This window comes from Narcine bancroftii, chromosome 10 (genome assembly GCF_036971445.1).
Source record: "Narcine bancroftii isolate sNarBan1 chromosome 10, sNarBan1.hap1, whole genome shotgun sequence".
NCBI classification, from domain to species: domain Eukaryota; kingdom Metazoa; phylum Chordata; class Chondrichthyes; order Torpediniformes; family Narcinidae; genus Narcine; species Narcine bancroftii.
This window is the reverse complement of record NC_091478.1, coordinates 34,463,335-34,488,779: the sequence shown is the minus strand read 5'-3', so window position 1 is coordinate 34,488,779 and position 25,445 is coordinate 34,463,335. Positions and strand designations below refer to the sequence as shown.

Below are 25,445 nucleotides of genomic sequence, written 5' to 3'. Positions count from 1 at the left end.
TTGCTGAGACATTTGGCCTTTAACCTCGAGCCCTATGAATGACTACAACTAACTGGGAAGTCAGTTGATATCAGTCCTCAGTGACGTTTTCTTTTCCTCCAGTAAAATCTTTTGTTGAATCTTGCTGTGATAATCCCACATGCTCTTCATAATAGCTTTCTAGAATGATCTTTGTTTGTCATCCATGTTAAACAACTACAAGAATTTAAAAAATTTCCACATTCATCGAACCTGGTGGTAACTTGTAGTTATTACCAAGCAATACCCAAACAATTTTGATGTTTGCAATGAATTTTTCAATAAAAATACTGCCAAAACAAAGTTTGAAACTGGACATATTATAAGACTTTATTTTAAAATGTAAATTTGATTTATTTCCAGTTGTTTAGTACATTGTAACGGTCTCATTTTAAGTGCTCTTCCAAGAAAACATGAAACAAACCAAAACCCAGCAATACACATTGATATATCATTTCAATTAGTAGTCAAGTAATTTTGCAACTAACCTCATATTCCATCCAGTTAATTACAGAGCCTTTGTTCACTGGTATTCAACAGGATGAATGCTGATGGTATATTTAATTAGTCTAATGAACACCTGAATATTTCCATAAATGGTAAAGCACATTTTTAAGTTAATATTTTTAAAAACACAAGTGAAACAGGGAAGAACGAGACATGCTGGTAATATGAGATTTAAGGAAAAAAAACAGAAAATGTTGGAAATACTGTAGAAAAATAAACAGTCCTTTCATTAGAACCAGGATATGTGCAGGACATTGAAAAAAGTTTCAACAAAGAAAGGAGAGTATCTGTGGTGTACAAGATGAATGAATCCTGGAAAGCTGTAATAAAAATGCTGGAAAGGCATATCATCTGTAATTCTTGATCTCAAATCTAACATCTGCTTAATGAAAAGTTGAGGTGCATTGGTACAATGCAGTAGACTAAACACAGGAGGTCATAATGGGAATGAGATGGGGAATTAAACCCACAGGCCACTGGAAGCCTGGGGTCGCATTTATGGAATAAATGGAAGTACTCTGAAAACATTCACACAATTAGAATTTGGTCTCTCCAATACAGAGGAGACCACAGTTTGCTGCAAATACTAATGAAACAATGGACTTGACATTATGGAAAGAATCTCTTTGGAGAATTTTAAGGGGGGGGGGGGAATTTAGATCAATGGTGATATAACACTAGTTAAATCAGAAGAACTGCTGAATTGGAAAGAGAGTTGAGAAGCAAGAAAAGGAGAGCAGAATGCTAGCCAGGTGTGGGATGGGAGATAAGTGACGGCAGACGCCTCATCGATGACGTTGGAAAATAGTATCAATGACCAAGGCCAACAAAAACAGTAGCCACAGAGAAGGAGTAAGCACGAGAATGGAATGGAGTTCTCACAGAAAGCTGGATGGGAGGAAGTGTGGTCAAAGTAGCTTCAAATCTGAAGGCTTGTACTGGAAACAGGTCCTGAAAATGGAATGAGTCATGTGATCAAATTGAGGTAACAGTAGGAAGCAGCACAAAGAGGTGGGAGGGGGTGTAGTCATGGAGGTTGACATACAGACATGCTCTCTTTTAAGGAGTATATTCAAAGGAGATTAAAATGCAAACAAGTTTAACTCGTCATATTTCTATTAAAGATAGAAACGAAAAGAAACAAGCTGGCACTCAGAAACTGAAAGGCATGAGTAATGTTGGCACAAAAGAAAATCGACAAAATAGTGAAAATGTGGCAAGGAAAATGAAGGAGAATAACCAAGAGAGAAATGCAGAAGATGACTAATTAGAGCAGCAGTGAAATAAACTAACTGATCAAGACAGATGAACAAGATAACAAAGTGTTTGGATAAAACATACTACACACCAAATGTGGCAGGCACAGTTAGCAAAGGGGTTAGTGCAAAGCCGTTACAGCACCAGCGACTGGGAATAGAATCCGATATTGTCTGTAAGAAGCTTGCACCTTCTCCCAGTGTCTGCGAGGGTTTCCTCCGGGTGCTCCAGTTTCCTCCCACCATTCAAAAACAGACCAGCGCTCTAGGTTAATTGGATGGCATGGGTTCATGGGCTGAAAGGGCCTGTTACTGTGCTGTATGTCTAAATTTGTTTTAAAAATCCAACTAAAACTCAGTACATAAATACTACAAAGCCAAAACTATGCACCTCCTGTTGTTATAGCAAGAAAACAAACATTTTCACATAGTTAAGTGATTGATCAAAAACATTTCCCTAATATAACAGATCATGTTAGGGTCTTCGTATCAAATGATCAAGGAATACATTGCACAAACATGTTTAAATTTAATACATCTGATGTCTAATGTTGGCACATTTTCTGTGTTCCTTTCCTATGGTTAAGGTCAATGATCAGATACATCTGACATATTAGGCATTTAAAAAGGTACCTAATTCAAAAAAAGAGTACGTAGGATTGCTAAAAATAATTTTAACATAACAGATAATGAGTTATCACAGTTCAATTATTTTGTTTGATGAATTTTCAATCATACAAAGTGGTTTTCTTTAAAAATAAACAGCCTAATTACTGCAAAAAAGCAGCTTCACATTTGTGGGAAGGTTTCTTCACTCATGTGACCAACATAGTGTTTTTACAAAAGAGCCTGTGGTGACCAGATAAGAACTTTCATCCATAACATGGGCACAATGAGAAAGGATGGTCTTTTTAAGCTGGTCTCTCACCGGCACATCTGCCTGTGGTCACAAACATATGTTCAAAACAAGGTTGTCCTTTACAATTCCTCAGACAGGACAGTTGTACAAATCAACGCGCTGCAATATGAACATCTTCAAACGAAGCTAAGGGCAGGATTTGAAATAAGATGGAAAAGAATTCCAATCTTCGAGGTTTTTTTCTTTCATATATAAATAGTACTTGAATGATTACAATTTGATAATTCACAAGGATGTACATCCCACAAAAGGGGAACAAAGTCATATCAGTCCACATTTATACAGAAATATTCAAATATTAATACATTAAACCAGTGGGATCTGGTATGGTTTAAAAAAAGCCACAGTATTTACTGCAGCGGGTTATTTAATATCCATTTGAAAACAGTCTCAGGGCAGCAGAACAGGAGCTGCTGTAAAACTATGAAAATTATTAGTTAATTGTTTGGTCAGAGGAGGTCATTTTTAACCATGATTTTCCAGATGGTAGATTTCTAAAATACTGCCATGCTTTGCTGAAACTTGTAGTCTACTCAGCACCTCAGTGGACATCTGTCATCTTCAATAATTCCAGTAATGCCCCAACTGCTCCAAAATAGCCCTGCAGGACCAAAAGGGAACAGATTTAAAGCTGTCTTAGCTTATTCCTCTCCCAAAATGCAACGGAACCGTTCAGCAATACACAGCAAGTCATGGTGGTGTAATTCCAGCCTGAAAACAGCAGTGTGAAACATCTGATCTGCCTCGGTACCTCAGAAACTAAATGTATAAAATCAATTTTATCCCCTTGTGACTTATCTTTCCCAATTCTTTATCAGTCTAGTTTTGTTCTCTATAGAATTACACTGGAACTCTTAGCAAGTTTGATCGATTGTGCAAGAGGCAGACAGGTTGGCATATCCTCACAATTTTAAAGAAAATTTTTAAAACTTGGGAGATACTGTAAGGCCCTTCCTACCCATGCAGTCCAAATACACCCATGTGACTAATTCATCTGCTAACCCCGTACAGTTGTGAACATGGATACTACATAATAATAAAAATACCAACAACATTCTACCATATGGTGTGACAATGTTTAATTGTATGAAACAATAAGAATAATTTCTACAGCATTATTGCTCAAATTTAATTTCTCATGTAATCCAGATACAAGTGGATCCTGGATTTCCTCACCTCTAGACCACAATTAGTGAGGATTGGTGAGAACAACTCCGCCACAACCTCCGTCAGTACTGGAGCACCACAGGGCTGCGTACTTAGTCCCCTGCTTTATTCGCTATAGTACGATAATAATATCATCTATAAATTCCCTGACAAACCATGGTACTGGGCTGTATAAAAAGAGGTGATGAGTCAGGTTACAGGAGGGAGATTGAAAACTTGGTTGAATGGTGCACCAACAAACTCACACTCAATGTCACCAAAACCAAGGAATTGATTGTTGACCTCAGGAAGGGAAAACGAGGTGTGTATCAATGGAAGATCAGAGGTGGTGTCACTATTTCAGAGGATATTTCCTGGCTCCAACACACTAATGGCATCACGAAGAAAGAAAGTCACCACTTCTACTTCCTCAGGAGTTTGCGGAGGTTTGATATAACATCGGAAACCCTTGCAAATTTCTGGCTGCATCACGGTCTGGTACAGAAACACCAATACCCCTGAGCGTAAAGCCCTGCAAAAGGGAATGGACGCAGCAGCTCAGGACATCACAGGCAAAACCCTCCCCGCCACTGGGAACATCTACAAGGGACGCTGCCGTTTGACACAGGAGCAATCATTAAGGATCAACACCACCCATCACACACTTTGTTCCCACTGCTGGTATCAGGAAAGACTCGCAGGTTCAGAAACAGCTGCTACCCCAGCTAGCCCACCACCATTAGCCTCCTCAACAACAAAAACTCAGTCAGGGACTCATTTAAAATTTTCTTTATTTGAAAGGGTGCACACAATTTATACTACGTATAATCAAGGCTTTATTTGAAATGTTCAAATTTTTTGCCTTTTCTTATATTAGACCAATATGTGCATATTTTAAAAAAAATTAAAATCAATAAAGATATTTTTAAAAGAAAAAACTCTTATTGTTGCACTTTATTCTCTCTTTATAACACAGTTTGTTTGCATTTCTTATTTGTTTACATGAGTCCGTTGAATACAGTGTTTTTTTTGCAACCAATATGTGGTAATTGCGCCTCAGGCACAGGATAAAGAATCTCACGGTTGTATGTGATGTCATGTATGTACTCACAATGAATCTGAAATCCAATACACAAAAATATTTAACAGACTGAGGATGCACATGCAAATCAAATACAGCCACTTAATAACAAGCACACAATTCTGCCCCCTTATGAACCCCAGAGAACAGAAGAACAAATGCCTAGCTTCCAACATTTCCAATGCTGGGTGCATCCTATGCCAAAGTTAAATAGGAAGGGGAAGGACTGATGGTGCAGAGACCACACTAATGCGTCAGAGGTACGTGAATGGCAATGCCTTCATTCAGTACCATTCACAAGGGCTTGGAATTAAAGAGGCAATCGAGAATCAACTACATGGCTGGAAACGCAGGCCAGGTGTTGGTAAAAATGACATTTAATCCTAAAAGAAATGTGATACATTTTTAGGACACATGAGGAAGTTATACACAATGAATGGTAACATTTATTTAAAATTTAATGAGTGCCATCAGCACAGGCCGTTCAACTGATAAACTATGTCTGCATGGGTAAAAAGGGATTGGACCTTACTGAAATCAATAAAAGACACCATCCACAGTCAAGCAAATCACCAAAATCTACCTTAAGGACTTCAAGGTCTTACCCAAACTTTTAGCAACTTCCTTTACAGATTTACTGATCACATACGCGACAATAACTGGGTTATTAACCAACCACTACATTAGATTTCTCTGTTGCTTTTGAGCCTGGAACTTAAATCTTAAAGGACACTACATTCACAAAAACTCAACAAGTATCTAACAGATGGACAGACAAGTGACTGAAGATGCCACAACATGCAACACTGCAAAAAACAAAAAGACTGAGAAACACAGCAGTGGAGGGAAAAGGAATTGACAATTGTTCTGATGCTTTGGTTTCACGCAATTCATTGAATATCAGCACACATTGTAATATAGTACTCACCTCATGTTCCAAGAACAAGGCTTTCAGTTGCCCATTCGACCAATAATCCATTGCATAGGCTAGTAACTTCATGGAGACCATATTAATTCTCAAGAAATTCCCAACAAATACCACCCTGTCGATATTCTATAACGTAGCCAAAGATTGAGAATATTAAGTCATAAAAATGATCAACTTGATCCACTTCAGAAAACTGTGCCATATACATGCTTTGCATTTTGTGATACTGAGCTAATCAGACGAGGCAAATCGTTTGCTGCATTGCAATCTGCACATGGTTAGCTTTATTGTCACAGAGACAGTGATTGGGACCGAGGTTCAAATCCCACACTGTCAGGAGTTTGTATGCTCTCCTCAAGTCTGTGTGGATTTCCTCTGGGGGCTCCATATTCCTCCCACCGTTCAAAACACACTTGGGGTTGTAGGTCAATTGGGTGTAATCATGGGCTGAAATAGCCTGTTATACTGTGCTTTATGCCTACATTTAAATTTATTTCAAAAAATCAAGACTATTAAAAAAGTTTAAGCAAGAGAGGCTCATCCTCTTAATATGTTCCATATATTCTCTTGCCCCTGCATGATCCGTCATTTAGCTAATCTTTCATGGAACTGTTCAATGGTTGAATAACAACACAGGAAATAGGTACAGAAGACCACCTGGCTGGTCCAGCCTGCTCTGCTAATTAACAAGATCATGGCTGATCTGGCCGCGGTTCTCAGCTCTATTTAACCACCTTTCTTCCCCCCCCCCCCCCCCACAAAGCCCTTAATTCCACTGCATTGCCAAAATCTGCGTCTTTGATATATTTAATGAGATAGTCTCTACTGTTTCCTTAGACAGAGAACTCCAGAGATTCATCACTTGCTGAGAGAAGCAGATCTCCTTCATAATTCTTAATCATCCTGGACCAGCCTGGAATACATCCTATGCAGAGATTAGCAAACAATAGCAATGCCTTTGCATTAAAGTTTGAGTCAACTATTTTACCAGCACAGGTATTAAAATGGTTTGAAACCAGTCAGATATTCTCAATAAATAAAAAAAATGCCAAGAAAACTAACACAAACATTCTTAGTTCCTTCACAGAGAACGAATCTGAAGCTAATATTTGAACCATATTACATCATAAACACAGACGAGATTTAAAAGACAAAAACTTTCTTTTGGTTCCCTCACATTTAATTACAAATATTTTCAACAGACATAATATTTCTAGAAAGTCTGCTTTGTTGTTGAAGCTGATTGTTGTGTTCTAAATTTACATATTTCACTTCCATTAAAGTGTGTGGAGATGTTTAGAAGGAAGTACCACTTTCTATAATGAAAATACAGTAAAACTCCCAGTATCCAGCATCTATGGAGAATGGTAAATGCCAGGTAAGTGAATTTTACGGTGGCTCGAGATTACATGTTGCACAATTGACAAACTGACTATTGGGGGAAGCCCATTTTAAACTTTTGTATTTAAAAAAAATCCTATTTATTTTCTGAATTTTTTTGCTGGTTGCTTGAATTCTAGATAATGGGGATTTTACTGTACTGTCATACTTACTTATACAAGGCAAGTCTGTACAGCACACACAAATCTTTCATCAATGAATCCATGATGCTGGTCCCTACACTTTGATAGCCCTGTACAATGCTGCTTGATCTCCATGCTACAAGGCAACACTGTAAAGAAGCTCAAAGAACAGAGAGCACATGAAGAGTGGTGGCCAAATTTTTAAAATGTATTTTTCGCCCATGATTTTTTAAAAAATAAACTGTGCAATCATTAATCACTGATTACATTCCAAGAGTTCATGTCTTGTACAGACAATCACATTCATAAATCAGACAGATATTCGCAGACTTGTAAGTGGAAGGCCTCCAAAGACAAATATTGATTCCCCACCAGGAAGCCCTGCTATTTTGGGAGGAGGCAGGAATTTCATTTCTCCTGTAATTTATGAGTTCAATACCAGGGTGTGAATGGTTATCCAAGCAGCCCAAGGCCTCAATCAACAACAACCTGTGGGAATAGTTCCCCGCAGTCAGCTACATGACAGGTCAGTCAAGGGAGATTGGCAGTGTTCTAAGGAGATGCTCATTCTCTGGGTTCAAAGCAAAAATTTTATTTTTTACGATCCTGAACCACTTCCAGTCCACAAATCACCTCCTAACATACACCAGACACAATCAACTAGGGCAGTGGTTTCAAACTTTTTTTCCCACTCACATACCACTTTAAGTAATCCCTGTGCCATCAGTGTTCTGTGATTAGTGAGGGATTGCTTAAGGTGGTATGTGAGTGGAAAGGGAAGATTGAGAATCACTGCTCTAGACCCTATTGCTGAGATATTTTGCTTGAGAAAAATTCTCATTGGCCCATTTCCTTTGGAGTTATGAAACCGTGCACATAATGAGGTATGATTAAAACAATGATTTTCAAACTTTTTCTTTCCCTTACAGAGCACCTATGGCATAGGAATTACTTAAGGTGGTATGTGAGTGGAAAGAAAATGTTTGAAAACCACTGTGCTCGAGGAACTCAGCAAATCAAGCAACAGTACTGGGAGAAAAATAGTCATCGCTGATCCAAAACTCGTCAGGACTGAGGGTAGGTCCTCCAACATATGCAACACCTTACACTTTGGGCTCTAACTTAAATGGAATTTTACTGGAACCAGTGCTTCATGTTCAGAAGAGGATTCTACTTTACTCGCAGGGGGATCTCACCTGCTTTTTCAAACAGCATTTTTATATTTTGACCAGCCAGAAGGGACCTGGGATTAGCACAGGCAAGTCAATGGCCTTTAGCAAAGTTTTTTCCCTGCACTTTCCCCTGCCCTTTGCTGGTACAAAGAGCAACCAAAAAAATGTCATTGGATTGTTGGCTTTCATCTATCTGAAGGAGGCAAGGTCACAAATGTGTGTGAATTACTCTTCAGCGGTCAGTGTGAAGAACCACACTCAATTAGGATACTATAGCTCTGCAGGGGATGAAATGCAGGAAAATGACAAGGGGTAAATGGCCAAGTTTAAACTCATTGTATTCTCTTGAATTTAAGATCTAATTGACTATTTAACAACAACAAAAGGGATTTGATAAGGCAGACAGAAATTAAGGAAATGCAAAACAAGAGACCAGAATGCCAATCCAAGATTAATGCTGCACCATTCTGGACTAAGATAAGGGAACAGTTTCAGGAAACCTGGAATTCTCTCTCTTGAAATATACTGTCCTAACAGAGGCAACTGAAATTGATGGTGAAGGATAGAAGGGAAGGTGGAGTCGAGGGACAAACCAACTCCCAGCTAACTTAAACATGTTCAAGGATGCAAATGCCCAATGTGGCCTCATTGAAGGGAAAAGAAACATCAGCCGGTCAGGGGCTGGGCTGGGCTAACTCACAGACCAGGAGATCCCTCAGATAGACAAGGGAAAGAATCAGATTATTTCAGGGAATGAGTCGAGATTACAAGGAGAAAACGAAGTGACAAACACTTCAAAATATACCCAGGTGGCTCATGGTATACGATGATCATTCCAACTCAGGCCGATCAGGAACAGAACCTGCCCCACCTTCTTTCCAGTCAGTGCAGAGGGCATTCTTCTCTTCAACTTCACAAAGCTACATGACATTATGAAGTATAAAAGAGCAAGAAATATCACTCAACAACATAGCAGCCAGTAACATCATTGTATTGATATAACAATTATGTGATAGTGGCGGTGGTATTTTAAGTCACCAACTATCCACATACCAGGCTATGTCTGGTAACTACAATTTAAATATCAAAAGTATTTTTGTGAGAATTGTAGCTACTTTAGGGCCAAATGTCTTTTCATTCTGTTATCATTGTGGTGTAATGTTATAGGCGTAAAATATATTGCATCTTCTCCATGAAGTATATTCAGATTTAATTTTGTATGACATTGTGGTCATGTAGTGCAATATTGTCATCTACTGGCATAATAGAATATGGCAGAGAAATCAAGGGTGTCAGAATAGATGGATTTAGGTAACTCATCAGATATTGTCCCACGATCTGGATGTACGGAGACAATAAATTAATCTTTGCTGAGACGTGCCTGGATGGTGAATAGCTCCAAAAGTGTACTGTATATATTAAGCTTGCAAATGTGAATAACGACTTTACTTTGTGCCAATATTAATAAAATGAAAAAGCTTACTTATTATTTCTTTCATCTGAATCTCCTATTTGGATTAATCGGGTCTTGCTAATTAATCAACATTTTCCCGTGCTGCAAACTGAATTTAGACCATTGTTTCTAATGTGGCTCCTCTCAAGCAGTCAGCTCTCATGAAGACAACTTAACTCAAGCCAGGTGACGTCTCTTGGATCAGAGCAAGGTTTACGGCTGGGATCATCAGGACTGGTTCCCTTTCCACAAACACTGACTTGAATTCCTCGATGATTTCTTAGTCCCTCAAACTTCCTTGCAGGTTGAAAACCTGTTTATCAGGGCCCAAGAATCCTTGCGTCTGTTTACAAAATTTAAACGTTTCAGGTGTCCTTTGAATTTCATTTGTTTATAAAACTGGCTATTTCTAATTGATCATTTTTATTGTAAGCAATGAGTGAATAAAACAAGGTATATAATGCAACAAAAATTGACATTTGTTATTTGAAACAACCCCAAGCCACATATGGACTTGAGATTTTTATTCTTTCAACCAATGTTTACTGATGCATTAAAGGTGAGTGAAGAGGCTGCCATCTACAACTGACATTAATAATATAATCAGGTAATCTCAATTTCTAAAACCAAATTAGAGGAATTATGGGATATGGGGAGAAGGCAGGTAGGTGGAGTTAGGTCATAAATTAGATCAGCCATGATCGTATTGAATGGCGGAGCAGGCTCGATGGGCCATTTTTGGCCTACTCCTGTTCCTCCTTCCTATGTTCCTATGTTCAAATGCTTACCTCATTCAGTGCACACATTCGAGCTATTGATCCAATGTTATTTGTGATGGTGACAAGTGTTGCTCTGGCCAAGTCTTCTTTACTAATGGAATCTCGCTTCTCCTTACTCATCATATGACCAAAGCTGCAGAAATATAAAGTTATGAGAATATACACTGGAACTATTTCTTATACCTCTACCTCCAAATTAGTTTGGAATTAACCACTGCTTACTACTGTTTACTTTAATGTTGAACATAATGGTGTTTACCAGTATCTTCCATTTACATTGGCTATCCTCAGATAATCGTATTGCTTGCAGAAAAGTACAATGTTGATGGAAGATAAATAGTCATTCATCAATCAATAATAACCATGTTGACATTGCATCTCATCTTTACCACTAAAACAAAAGCACCACAAAATATAACCGATCCACAATATACATGATTCTCCACTAACTCAGTAGTTTTTGTCTAACAGAGCTGCTTTATCCCTCCATCGAGACTCAAGCTCCCTGATACATCTATTTTATTCTAGATCTACCTTACCTTTAAGTTCATTATCATCATACATTGTACAATTGAACGAAATGGCGTTCTTCGGTTCTAAGTGTAAAAACCTGCAAACACATGTATCGATATAGCACACATATTTACAATCGACTGATGTGTAGTACATTTATAAAAATACATAAATATTGTTAAATAAACAGTAACGTCTCAGAGGGATTGTATGAGCAGCACGTCAGTCATTTAACAGTTTCACGACGATTGGAAGAAGCTGTTTCTCGGCCTGTTGGCTCTGGCTCGGATACTTCTGTATCCTTTTCCTCAACTTCCTGACGTGAGGAGATGGTCTTGTGTTCTGATGACCTTGTCAATGGATGCAACATATTTTACCTCACTGTAACATTCTGTACACTTGAGGACCTCGAACCAAGTTCCCTTTTAACTTGTTTCTGCTTGGAAAAAAACCCATCTTTTCCATCCTAGTGAATCTACACTGCATCTTCTCTACTGGCTTACATCCTTCCCACAGCCTGGATTGTGCACAGCATCAAGGATGTTATGGTCCTCTACAAACTCATGTACTGCCTCACTTTCTTGTTCTATCTCTTCCTAAAAAAAAATTCTCCACTTCTTTCACAAGCTTATCTATGCACTATTAACTTGAAAATCCAACACTCACAAACTCTCCTCAGTCTGTACTTTTTTTTTTGCTTTGTTGACAATGCCTCAGCTTTAAAACTATTGTTCCTTCCACTCCCAATAATTGTATTTATGACTCATTGATAATGAGGCTAAATACTTGACATAATTTATAATTTAATCGAGCAATTTGCACTCCTAAATATTTCAACTGTTAGAGTCTAGAAATTCAACTGATCTGTGGAATCTCAGTTCTACACACAACAGTTTGATAAGAGATTTGGATTCTTTTTCCTTCTTTTCCATTCTATTTCTTGACAGTATAATCTTTCATCTCCATTTCTTTGTGTATTTGATCAGGCTCCAATTCACCCCAATTTCAAGGAAACTACTCCTTTGCCTCTTCAGCCTGATGTTAAATGGAGACCTCGTTAATTGTTGACTTCAGAAAGGGAAAGGCAGAGTGTACAATCCAGTGATCATTGACGAACAGAGGTAGAGGGAGTGAGCAAATTTGAGTTTGTTGGAGTTACTATCTCGGAGGACCATTTCTGGACCAAATACACTAATGGCATCGTGAAGAAAGCAAGTCCGCACTTCTACTTTCTCAGGAGACACCAATAACCCCAAGCGTAAAGCCCACCAAAAAGGTAGTGGACACAGCCCAAGAATTATCAGGCAAAACTCTCCCCATTATCGAGAACATCCACAGGGAACGCTGCCGTTGGAGAGCAGCAGCAATCATCAAGATCCACATCACCCAGCAACACGCTCTGTTCTCACTGCTACCATCAGGAAAGAGGTTTGGGTGTCACAACTCACACCCCCCAGGTTCAGGAACAGCTGCTTCCTCCCCACCATCAGACACCCCAACAACAAATTCAATCAATCAGGAACTAATTTAAGGACTCTCACTTGTTCTCTTCATTGATTTTTTAAAATTATCTCTATATTGCACAGTTGATTTGTTTACATTTGTTATCCAGTTAAAATTCTTTATTTGTTTACATGCACGTTAGGTACAGTTTTTTGCACTGCATTTGGTGATTCTGCCTTGCCTGCAGGATAAAGAATCTCAGGGTTGTATGTGATGCCATGTATATACTCTGACAATAAATCTGAAATCTATTTGCCAAGCACCAGATGGCTAGGTTTCTCAATCCCAATTAGGAAATTTCAACCACATAAGGGGGAAAATAGGAAAAAAAGATGAATATAGGTTCATTCCAATATACTCAAAGCCTGCCTTCTGTGACCTTAGTGAAACCCAATAACATTCCAAACAGATTCAAATCAAAGTCCAGTAGAACTAAGTATATTTTCAAAAGCAGAGGAGTGGTGCACAGGACCACTACAGCTTCCATTCTTTGCAACAAGACCAATGTACAGTGGAGAGGATTTTCATTTTGGCTTCATAGTGTTTACACAGACTGTACCCCATCACTAAACATATTCAGATTTATTGTCAGAGTACATACATGACATCACATACAACTCTGAGATTCTTTTTTCTGTGGGTGAGGTCGAATTACCAGTCATTAGTTGTGGAAAAAAACCAAATTAAAAAAACTATACAGATAACAAATGTAAACAAACTGACTGTGCAATAGAGAGAATGTAAAGAAAATCAAGAAAATGCACAAAAGTCCTTAAATGAGTCCCTGATTGAGTTTCTAATTGAGGAGTCTGATGGTGGAGGGGTAGCAGCTATTCAGAAACCAGGTGGTGTGGGTCTTGTGGAACCTATTCCTCTTTCCTGATGGCACAAGCGAGAACAGAGCATGTGCTGGATGGTGAGGGTCTTTGATGATTGCTGCTGCTCTCCGATGGCAGCGGCCCCTGTAGATGTTCTCAATAGCGGGGAGGGTTTTGCCTATGATGTCCTGGGATGTGTCCGCTACCTTTTGGAGGGCTTTACACTCAGAGGTATTGGTATCCCCTGCCAGACCATGATGTAGCCGGTCAGCACACTCCACCGCACCTCTGTAGAAATTTGCCAATGTTTCTGGTGTCATACCAAACCTTCACCAACTCCCAAGGAAGTAGAGGCGCTGAGGTGCTTTCTTCACAATGCCATTGCCTCCGAGATCATGACTCCCAAGAACTTAAACATACTCATTAATGTAACACCAATCTTTCCATGAATCTCAAGCCAAAGGCAATTGAACAACCTATGCTTCATACTGATTCCCATATGTCTCAAAAGGACTGCATCATCTCCAACCAAACCCTTAACTGAAGGCAGCTCAATACAAAATTACCTGGAAGCTACTGCACATCCCAGAAGGCCAAATCGTTCATAATCTCCGCCATAGATATCTTTAACTAATTTATCTACATTGGTACTGTCTCCTTTTGCTGCCATGTCTAAAGCTTCTTCAAAGGTCTCACATCCAGTAAGCAGACAACATAGGCCAAGGAAAGTTCCTCCACCGAGGCTGTGGGCAGAAGAAAAAGAAATGTTTATAGTGAAGTAAATGCAAATAAAAGTCATTTAGTCTGGCTGCATTTGTCTTCCCGGATATTTTGTTTGGTTTGCTTGTGTTGAGTGGAGTCTATTTCTGGTTTGACAAAAAATTTGCCTGTATTCTAAATCAGGATTCCTTAGTCCTGATCACAGTAAAAAAAAAAAATAATCACTGAGCAAGCTATTAGGTCTTGCACTGTCCTGAATGGCAAAATAAACCCGGTTTTCAATGAATTTCAACTAAACATGAAGTGCAAATTGTTTAGATTTGCAAATGTAGAAAAGTGGTTTGATAACTTATGCATTTAAGGATTCTCATACATCTCAAATAGCTCTGAGGTTCCCACTTCATCCAATAGTTCTTACACTTAATCAATGAATTACATGATTTTACAATCATTTAACCAACAAACATTTACAAGACTATTCAGTAGCTGGTAACAATACTGATTGACATTTGCCCATTTTTCCTCCCATCTGCCTGCAGACTTTTATTCATTGCAAGACCAATTCCATCGGAACTAGTTGCGCCTTTTTCCTATGTGATTTTAATTTGAGAGGTACAATTGTAAATGAGCTGCAATGGGAAGGTAGGAGATGGCTATCCAAACCCTGTATTGCAATAACATTCCTTACAAGAATGGCTGGTCAAAAATTATCTGAGATACCCCGAAAAAATTTCTTTCCTGCCAAAGGTATTGCACAAAACTGCAAAAGATCCTGGTCATCTACAAAGTTTTAATTTTTTTTAAAAATTGTCCTTGTTTATGGCATCAAACCTAACTTTGTAACCTCCTATAGCAGTCAAATTAAGCTTTGCTTGAACAAAAGGTTCCTGTTTGATTTTGTCATTTTTCCCAAGTCAGGTTGCTGATCAGCCCCATTCCAGATACACGTGCACAAATGGAAGAGTTACACTGTAGTGCAGTACAGTGGGACTACTGCATTTTCAGGTAAGAAAACCAACTGAGGTCCCATCAGTTTCTCCATGTGGACATAGATAATTTCAAAAGAACAGAACACCAATGGGTTATTTGGAAAGCATCACTTAAAACAAAAATCATTATATTTTGAATATTAGCATGGCATAAATCAGCTGCTTATTTCATGTATTACAACTGTGACTACATTTTGAAATTACTGCCCAGCAGTAAAGGGATTAGAGGCATATTCACTACATGGGGTGCAATGATTCAAAGTAGTGACCCACCATTACTTCCCAAGGACAGCTAAGATAGAGCAAGCTATCCCCAAGAGGCCTATTTTGAGTACAATATTTGAAACCATTTAAGCATTAAAGAAAACTTGATCTTTGAAAAATAAATTCAGCTGATTTTGAACAGATTAGGGTAAAGAAGAAAAATGGTTCCAAATTTATTTGCTGAGACGTCATGTGAATTCAAAACTAATTAGAAAAATAGTTCATTTTCCTACTCGAATCGTGAATGAGAAAGACAATCCAAATATTTAACCACTGATCCCAGAGAAATGTCAGTCAACAACTAATACTTTATGTTTATTGGCCTATGATTAATAGAATGTCTCATCTTCGAGATAACAATTAAAAATTTAGTGAAAGAATGTGATGCAACAAACGTGGTACAATTCCACATTTCTCCTGTCACTAGTGATGGATAAAAGGTTTTCACCCAATTCGAACCAAATATCTCTCAAAGTTTTCCAACCAACTGTTCGAAGGAATTGTTCTCGTCATTGACAATGTAAATGTGACAACCAAGTTAAAATAATATAATTTTAAAAAAATATATTTTTCAACTCTTGTCAGGATGATTGGAATCAGTGCTGCCAAGTAATAAATTGACATATGTCTTTGCTTCATTTCTGCGGTGGCCCAAACATTAACTGTGAATCCCAGGTCTGATTCATACTAAGCCATCCTCCTGAGTGTAAAATTGGCCTTTGGTAGTCAATTGCTATTCATGTAGCATGATACATCCAAGCCAAAAACACCCACTAATTATACATGGAAGAGGTTGTTTCCTGTAGCTGGATGACAGTTCAAGGGCCATAGTCTCAGGACCATTGTCTGTCTCAGACTGAAATTGCTTTATTCAGAGGGTGGTCAATCCCTGACTTTCTCTATTCATTGTAGATGCATATAATCACTGAATATATTGAAGATTGGGAAAGTGATTTTTTTTTCTTTTTTTTTTAAGTACCCAGCAATTAAGTGGAGGTCAGGGGAAAAACAGAAACAAAGAAGGTGATAAATCATGAAGTGAACCACAAAGGAGGATTTTTTATGTTCAAAAAAACTTGGAGCCGAGGGAAGAGTTCTGGGAAAATAAAGGTATGATATTTACAGTGTGAGATGACAGTCCAGGAAATTTACATGCAGGGTTGGAGGACGAGTAGAAATGAGGTTAAGGTTCAAAATTTAATTGGGCAAATTTTAAATTTAAATGTAGACACACAGCACGGGTAACAGGCTCTTCCGGCCCATGAGCCCATGCTGCCCAATTGGCCTACAACCCCTGGTACATTTTTGAACGGTGGGAGGAAACCAGAGCTCCCATGGAAAACACATGGAGACAAATGGATGGAAGACAATAAAAGAGATGGAAATGGATGGGATCAGGAGTATTTTCTTGCATGGAGGTTCAAGATTGGGCAGGGTTTGTCGAAGGCTTTATGTTGAGATTCTTGCTTCCAAAAGAATAGGCACACAATATCTATCCTCAAATCTTTCTCTATTGACCCACACGAGAAGAGTCAAGTGGAATCATCAGCTGAAGGCAAGTTACTCTCAGTTCATGGGAGATTGGATACTAGAAAGAAATAGAGAGTGGCTGATCTTCAAGATAAAGTTAACTATGAAAAGGGAGGAGTGGATTGAAAGTTATCCAAGGTCAGTGTTTGCATGGAATGTAAAACACTAACTAAAAGTTTCTCAATAGTTGAGCAACTTGATGGGAAATTACACACCAATTTCCCTTTAACTAATTTGCACTGTTTGTTAATATACAAATAGAAATGCTGAGATTTTGTATCTGGTTGGAGAAATAGGATAAACATTTGCAACCTCTGATCAATACCTTTGATCCTAACCTTCTACCTTGAGCACTGCCAACACTGCACGTATCAGTTATTTGTTAATTTCCCTGCCATTCACAAACATTGGCTTCACTCTGAAAGTAACCCACTGACTGAAAACCCTAGCGATACGCAACATAATAAAGTGCAAAATAAATGCAACCTATCATTCTTTCAAATACAAAAGTAAATCCCAGAAGGATCACAAAATAGGAGGAGCCGGTGTTCACTTTTCACCTATTTCTACTACTGTTAAAAAGACATTTCTTACTGAACAGCTCCATTCTCCATCCCATAGTTATCCCGATAAGTATTTAAAGGTGTGGATAGATGGGAAAAGTCTTAGTCAGTATGAAGGAAATAATGTGACTGTTGTTCAGATTAAATCCAGAGCTTCTCCAAACAACTCAATAAGGGCAAGAAGTGGACACCCTTACACTGCATTCAAATATACATCTGCCAGGGAGATGACCAGTTTCTCTAACTGTTCAAACTGTTAGGTGTTTCCACTTTTCATTAAATAAAAATTAAGTATGGCAGTCATTTCAAGTATAAGTCAAGGCCACTCCAAAAATGAGTCCTGCACTGAACTTCGTGTAATTTATTTGTAAAATGAATTGGCTACCTTAGGTGAATGCCAACGTCTTGTGAGTTATAGGGTCGAACAATTCAATATTAGCATGTCTACTAATATTTGAAAATTCAATATCCCAAGTACAAGGGCTATGAGCTTGGTAAGGTGCACATGGGGAAAACATGGCAGGTCACATTACTGAAGGTGTCATTTTAGCCACTTACACAGTCATAATTAAGATAAAAATTGTTTAAAAATTCCTGTAAACCTCTGAAAAGAAATGTTTCACATCATTTCTGCCTTTGTTTGCCATTTGTTCTGATACTGTTTGTTTCACTGCAAATTTCCAGTTGAACTCTCAACTGTTCACCAATTTCTTTGTATTTTAAATGATGCCTGATCAAGCTTTTCACAACTTACCCACTAAAGAACCAAGGATCCATTTAAAAATGCTGATCACAATTTATCCCCAACCATCTGTTAGATACACTGACATTATCAAATACACAAATACCAGATGAGAATCCATTCATGTTAGAAATCACTTGATACAAAATTTAAGCAACTATTATATCTCAATCTATTAAAATGGTGAATAAGCCACTGGCACAAAGTTTTGGGATCTGTTCTGCCAAAGCAAATTACACAGTCCAACTCAATAATATTTCCTTGTCAAATTACATTACTTCCAATTTTGTGATTAAGTGTGTTGGATTATGATTGATGCACACTTTCCACGTGCATGAATGGTTGTGTAATTAGCAGAGCTCAGAGGCCACACAGCCCGTGACCTGTGTTCAATCCTGGCCTCGGGCATTTTATGTTTACACATTCTCCCTGTAAGTAATTTGTTTCCTCTGGGTTTGCGATGGTAGGTTAATTGGCCGCTGTATATGATCTTTAATGTGCAGCTAAATGGCAGTCAGTGTCTGAGGAGGGTTGATGGGAATGTGTAGAAAGTGAAAAGCAGAAATAATGGAGAAGGTATCTGGGGTTTGATGTGGGCTTGGTGAGATGAAGGACCGATTTCCATGCTGAGTGACTATGGGCATTCAGTGAAGTTATGGGAAGTAACTGCATTGCAAATTCTGGTGACCAAACCATTAACAGGAACAATAATGATGTCACAGCATTGAATCACAAAATGTTATGCAACATTTCATCTGCTACATTTACTCCTTTGCCAAGAGATTATGGGATGGGAGAAAATGTGATTCTCAGTTCTCGATCTACCCTGAAAGTGTCCAATTTCTTCCAATCTCAGAAGCCAAGCAGGTTCAGGCCTGGTTAGTTCTTGGTGGGAGACCACCTGGGATCAGCTGGCACCAATCCTATGAGGGTTGGCAGCCTGAAAGGGGTTATGACTTTAAAGGGGAACAATGATAGGAAAATTATTGAAGATTTCTGGAAACAGGATTTACTTTCGTGACAGAGTATATAGGTATGTTTTTGGGAGATAAATTGGGAAAGGTTTCTTAGTGTAGGTCACATACAAACACTTTAAAACAGATCTTATTTAAAATACTGGAGCTTTGCCCCATGCTAGACATGTCGGGGCCAACAGTCTTTGTAAGAGCTTTGGAGAATGCCCAGGAGTCTTCACTAATAGATTGTTGTTTACAAAAAGGCTACAGACACAAGATCTTGTTGAAGCCGCAGATTGTCTGGAGCTGTTCTAAGAGGGTCATGTGGTTTGCAAGCAGAGAGAGTCAAACAGGCTAAGTAAGTCAATAGTGATAAGTTAAAGTGTGATTCTATTTTCATGTTTAAAGTTAATTAAAAGCAACTTTTGTTTAAGTAACCATTTGTCTTGCTGAATATCTATTGCTGCTGGGATTTGGAGTCCTCTGGGCTCGAAACACTTGCATTTGGAAAAGCATGGACATGTTAGAAAAAGTCAGTATGGCTTTGTGCAGGAAGGGTTTAAGCTGAGGGGAGGATAAGCATAAAACAAGATATTAGAGAAATTTTTGTTTTGCACAGGGAGTGGTTGGTGCCTGGAACGTGCCAGCAGGGGAGGCAGTAGAAACACATATGATACTGGCAAGAATCTGATCAGGCAGGGATTAGAACAAATGTTTTAGATAATCGACCACTTCATGGGATCCTTGATCCCTCATAGACCCCTAAGCATGCACATAAATAAATAGACAGATAGAAAGATAAATAAATAGATACATAAATAATTAAATGAACAAATAAACAGATAAATAAATAGACCTGCCATTTCCACATGCATTAGCGAGGGAAAATGCATACCATATGCATGATTTCCGGGCCTCCCAGCAGCAACCCAAATTTTGTTACAACACCTCAATTGCCAAGTAACAAATCTGTAAATTCAAGTGAAAGATATGATGTGTGTGGCATCGTCTACATAGGTGAGACCAAATGCAGATTCAATGACCCTTAGCTGTGTTTTTGGGTCTAAACGAGCTTCCTGCAGCCATGTATATAACATTTTAAATATATTACTATGTGACAATAAAATGAATCTTTGATTATAGACCATGTGCAAGTGATTACAATAACAGTTTTTAAAAAAAAACCTTTGCTTCTGGCTGGGAAGATGCCAAATGGAGTTGTGTCCAAGTCTTCAGCATCCGTGATGGCAACTCCATTCTCAACATTGGGTGTGGTGCCATCCGCATCGAATAAGTCACCTTGGGCTCCCTGGCAGGAGCAGGGACCTCGGGTTCTACAATTCTTTTGACTCCAAAAGTTCAATCGACCCCCCCCCCCCCCCCAAATTATCGACCCCCTTGCCATTTTTTGACCCCTTGGACATCGACCCCTAGATTAGAGGGTTAGATTGGTTTGATTCCATTTGTTACCATCAACTAAGCCCTGATAAAATAAGACCAAGATTATCAAAATGCCCTATACTCTCTGAAGCAGTCCAGAATTTACTGTTGATCACGATCCAGTGATCATTACTAGAAGTGCAAGTTCATGAAAATTTGAAAAATCATCAAAATATGAAAACAGGCAAGGAGAAGATATGATGTGTGTGGCATCGTCTACATAGGTGAGACCAAATGCAGATTCAATGACCCTTAGCTGTGTTATTGGGTCTAAACTAGCTTCCTGCAGCCATGTATATAACATTTTAAATATATTACTATGTGACAATAAAATGAATCTTTGATATAGATCATGTGCAGGTAGTTGACATAGACATGGTCGTTCCTCATTCACGTTCTTGGCAATTTTGACTGTCAATTACAGATGATAAATTTTGACCACTAGCTGACAGAACACCAAATAAAGTCATTGTTCATAGTGTGTTGGGATCTCCAAGGTGATAGAGGGATAAACAAAATTTAAAAAAAATAAACTCCAATATTGGGAGTAGTTAAGGCAAACTTGTGCTCAAGCTCTTTATTTGATAACAAAGCATGAGGTTTCTCTGGGTCATGAAGTGCAGAGGAAATGCTTCGTTAACTAATTTCTTGCACATCTCGCAATTTGAGATTAAGGTACAATTTTCTGCTTGATGGAATGTGCCACTCTCATGGAACAGACATCCATTAGTCAGCAAGTCAATTTGGCCTGATCCTTTCTCGATCTAATTCTCTACCCACACTAATGTGGGGCTCACAGAAAAAATACAAATACCTCAATACATCCAGATTCCCAGTTTATCTTTGTGACCCCACCTATGTTTCGTGGAGTGAAATCGTAGCCCATTGAAAGTAAGGCATTTCAAGACTTCAGTTGCTTAAAATCTCTTCTCGGGTGTCAATTCTTTCTAACTTTTTTTTGTTCAATTTCTTTGGATTGCATCAAGAGCTGAATAGAAAAATGGAAAATCACTTGAAACTGATGGCAATCATCACAGAAATTCTTCTGATAAATAACCATGAATGAAGAACAGATGGGAGAAAAAAAATTCTCACCCAACACAAAAATCACACTGCGACACTCGCAGTAACAATGCACCTAACTGCAGCCTGAAGTGCGACATGCCAATTAATCAATAGACAGTGAATACTTTTAAAATGTCCACATTGCTGTGTTCACTAGTTGCTGTGAGGTGGTGACAGAATATAGATATGTTTTTGGGAGATAAATTGTGGCAAATTTGCTAACGTAGGTCACATACAAACACTTTAAAATAGATCTTATTTAAAATACTGGAGCTCTGCTAATGCTAGACATATCAGTCCCACAGCCTTTGCAGAAGCTTTGGAGAGTGCCAAAGAAACTTCACCAATGGATTGTTGTTTACAAAAAGGCAATAGATGGAAGAACTTGTCGGAGCTGCAGACTGTCTGCAGTGGAATTTGCTGTTCGAGGAGGGTCATGTGGTTTTGCAAGCAGAGAGAGTAGAACAGGCTTTCTCTCAGAGAGAGAGAGAGAGAGGGAGAGAGGGAGAGAGAGGGAGAGAGAGGGAGAGAGAGGGAGAGAGAGGGAGAGAGAGGGAGAGAGAGGGAGAGAGAGGGAGAGAGAGGGAGAGAGAGGGAGAGAGAGGGAGAGAGAGGGAGAGAGAGGGAGAGAGAGGGAGAGAGAGGGAGAGAGAGGGAGAGAGAGGGAGAGAGAGGGAGAGAGAGGGAGAGAGAGGGAGAGAGAGGGAGAGAGAGGGAGAGAGAGGGAGAGAGAGGGAGAGAGAGGGAGAGAGAGGGAGAGAGAGGGAGAGAGAGGGAGAGAGAGGGAGAGAGAGGGAGAGAGAGGGAGAGAGAGGGAGAGAGAGGGGGAGAGAGGGGGAGAAATTCAGTTCTGCAGTTTTACAGTCAGCAGCAGCAATTGGACTGGAACAGAACAAGCTGGCAAGCTTGTGGAAAACCCCATTTGGAAGATAGGTTGTGACTGGTTAGTTCACACTGGTCAAAGCTCTTGTGGTTCATGCAAGAGGAGAAGACTGGCTGCTTAATGTTTCACTTGAAATAAGGGAAACAAAAAGGAACTCTGTGGTGACCTGAAAGAAAGAGGTTATCATCTGGAGAACCCTGAGGGGGCAAGTTTCTTTAGTAAGACACTGAAGTGGCTGATTAAAATGGAATCAGTTGTGGGTGTCCAACAAGCAACAAATCTCTCTCTGAAAACCTTCCTGAGCAGTAACCATTTACCTTTCAAGCACAAAAGCCTGGTGAACTTTATAAATGTTAAATTCTGTGCACAGTATAAGAATTGCCTCCAACCAGTGAACTTGGAGGAGTGGAGAAGTGAGATTGGATTGTGAACCAAAGAACTTTTCTGAACTTACACCCACATTCCATACACGTGCACTTAGAATTAGAAGGGGGTTAAGTTGGGTTAGTTAAGTTAAAGTGTGATTCTGTTTTCATGTTTAAAGATAATTAAAAGTAACTTTTGTTTCAGTAACCATTTGTCTTGGTGAATAACTATTGCTGCTGGGTTTTGGGGTCCTCTGGGCTCCTAACAAGGTTCAGAACAAAAAAGGCCATTTGTAAGGGAGACAAACTCTCATCAGAAGCAAGCTGGCTGAATGTGCCATTGAGCAGCTGAGGTTAAAATAAATTCAGACGATGCAAGCAGGGAGGTGGCTAAGCAGCAGTTTATGCTGGGTCTTCGGGACCTGGGCCTGAGGTGATCGCCAAGACAGAGTCGGGGAGTGGTAGGTGGGAAGGATTAAGTGGAATATGACTACTTTCTTCAATGATCTCATTCAGGGACTCATTTAAGGACTCTTACTTTTGCACTTTGATTTTTTTCCCCTCTCTGTATTGCACAGTTTGTTTACATTGCTTATTTACATGTGTACGTTGAATAGCTTTTTTTTGTACTACCAATAGGTGGTAATTCTGCCGTGCCCACAGGAAAAATAATCTCAGGGTTGTATGTGATGTACGTACTCTAACAATAAACCTGAAATCTAATCTGTTAATGCAACTGGAGAATTCTTTTCATCTTGAGGGAAAGTTCTTGAATTATCTGGCAATGTATAGCAGAGATCAGATAAGATTTGCGATCATCTTGTTGAAGAGAGGTTTCATACACAAACCAATGTTATCTTCTCTCTTTTAACATACATTTATATTAGAAGCCAAGCATAAATTCAATTACTTTATTGACAGATAACTTGCAAGTATCCAAAAATAAGATCAAAGCTCATCTTGTTTCAACTCTCAAAGAAGATTATCTAAGATTCCAAAATGATCTATGTGAACTGAGAAAGTCAGCCAAGGAATTTTAATTCTGATAAGTTCAAGCTGTTGCACTTTGGTAGGTTAAACAAGATCAGGACTTACACAGTTATGGGTCTGGGAGCGCTGTGTGCAGAACAAAGAGACTTGGGGCTACAGGCTCATAGCTTAATGAAAGTGGCGACACAGGTAGACAGTGGTGAAGGAGGCATCTGACACGCCTGCCTTCAACAGTCAGGGCATTGACGTCACAAGACATTGGTGAGGTTGCACTTGAAGAATTGATTACATAGTTATCGAAAAATTATCACTAAACTGGAAAAGGTGAAGATTAATGAGAATGTTACCAGGATGAGTAGGCTTGAAATGCAAGTGGCTGAATAGGCAGGAACTTTAAACATGAGGCAGAGGAGGAGGCTACTTTATGGAACATCTGTCTGATAGAGGTTAATAAATTTGTGAAGGGACATAGATGAAGTGAATAGGCATAGTCAGTTTTCCAGAGTAGGGGAATCCAAAAATAGAAGGAATAGATTCAAGGTGAATTCAAGATTCAAGGGGGAAGATTTAAAAGTGACCCAATGAACACACAGAGGGTGGTGGGTATCTGGAACGAACTACCAAAGTAAGTGGTAAAGCAGGGACAATTGTAACAATTAAAAAACATTTGGACAGGTACATGGATAGGAAAGGATTAGAGGGGTATGGGTCAAACACAGGCAAATGGGACAAGCTTCCACTGCATTGAGCATGTTTCGGTGGTGTAGAACTCCATGCGACTATGACTATCTGCAGAGCACTTCATAGGAAAAAAAATAGAATTACCTCAGCTCAAATCAAGGACCTTTGTTTTTTTTCTTTCAAAACCTGCTGGTTCCAGATTTGAAACAGGTTTTTAACTCCAATGGGCCAATTACCTTACAGGCATCTCTTCGCTTTCTCATTTAATTGTTTGCCATCAAACCAGTCAATTAAAATGGTTACTTCAATTCTATGCTCAGATGCAGATTTAAAGGAAACATTTGATGCTCTCAAGTGGGCTGCATCCTGGTTCAACAGTCATTGGATTCAACAATAACCAACTACCCAATGAGCAGGATTCTGAAAAATCACCATCAAAAAACACATCACACAATAAAGAAATGAACTCTTCTCATTTTGTTTCCTAGTACAGAACACAGTGAGGAAACAATGCTGCTGCCTAGGCCTTGCTACCTCAAGACTAGGGAGAGGAAGACTTAGCTACAGGCTGGGAATGTTAGTCATTCAGAGACACAGTAACAGAGATGTTGATTTCTCGAGTGTTCAGGAGACTGGAGGGG

General features: G+C 39.0%; 1 protein-coding gene across 6 annotated transcripts in view; it reads right to left on the bottom strand.

Annotated features, from left to right (window-relative positions):
- Window positions 1-322: 322 nt before the first annotated feature.
- Window positions 323-25,445, bottom strand: part of LOC138744437 (pantothenate kinase 1-like) — a 63,209-nt gene continuing 38,086 nt past the window's right edge. The window contains exons 4-7 of one of the 6 annotated variants that reach the window (XM_069900605.1): window positions 14,183-14,359; window positions 10,792-10,915; window positions 5,856-5,981; window positions 323-3,301 (exon numbers count right to left, since the gene is read on the bottom strand). In XM_069900605.1, coding sequence (XP_069756706.1) covers window positions 3,242-3,301; window positions 5,856-5,981; window positions 10,792-10,915; window positions 14,183-14,359 — 487 coding nt within the window. In that variant the 3' untranslated portion in view covers window positions 323-3,241. Of the gene's footprint in view, window positions 3,302-4,742; window positions 4,965-5,855; window positions 5,982-9,355; window positions 9,471-9,502; window positions 10,347-10,791; window positions 10,916-14,182; window positions 14,360-25,445 lie in introns of those variants that run through there. The other 5 variants (XM_069900606.1, XM_069900607.1, XM_069900604.1 and 2 more) reach the window with 5 other exon arrangements.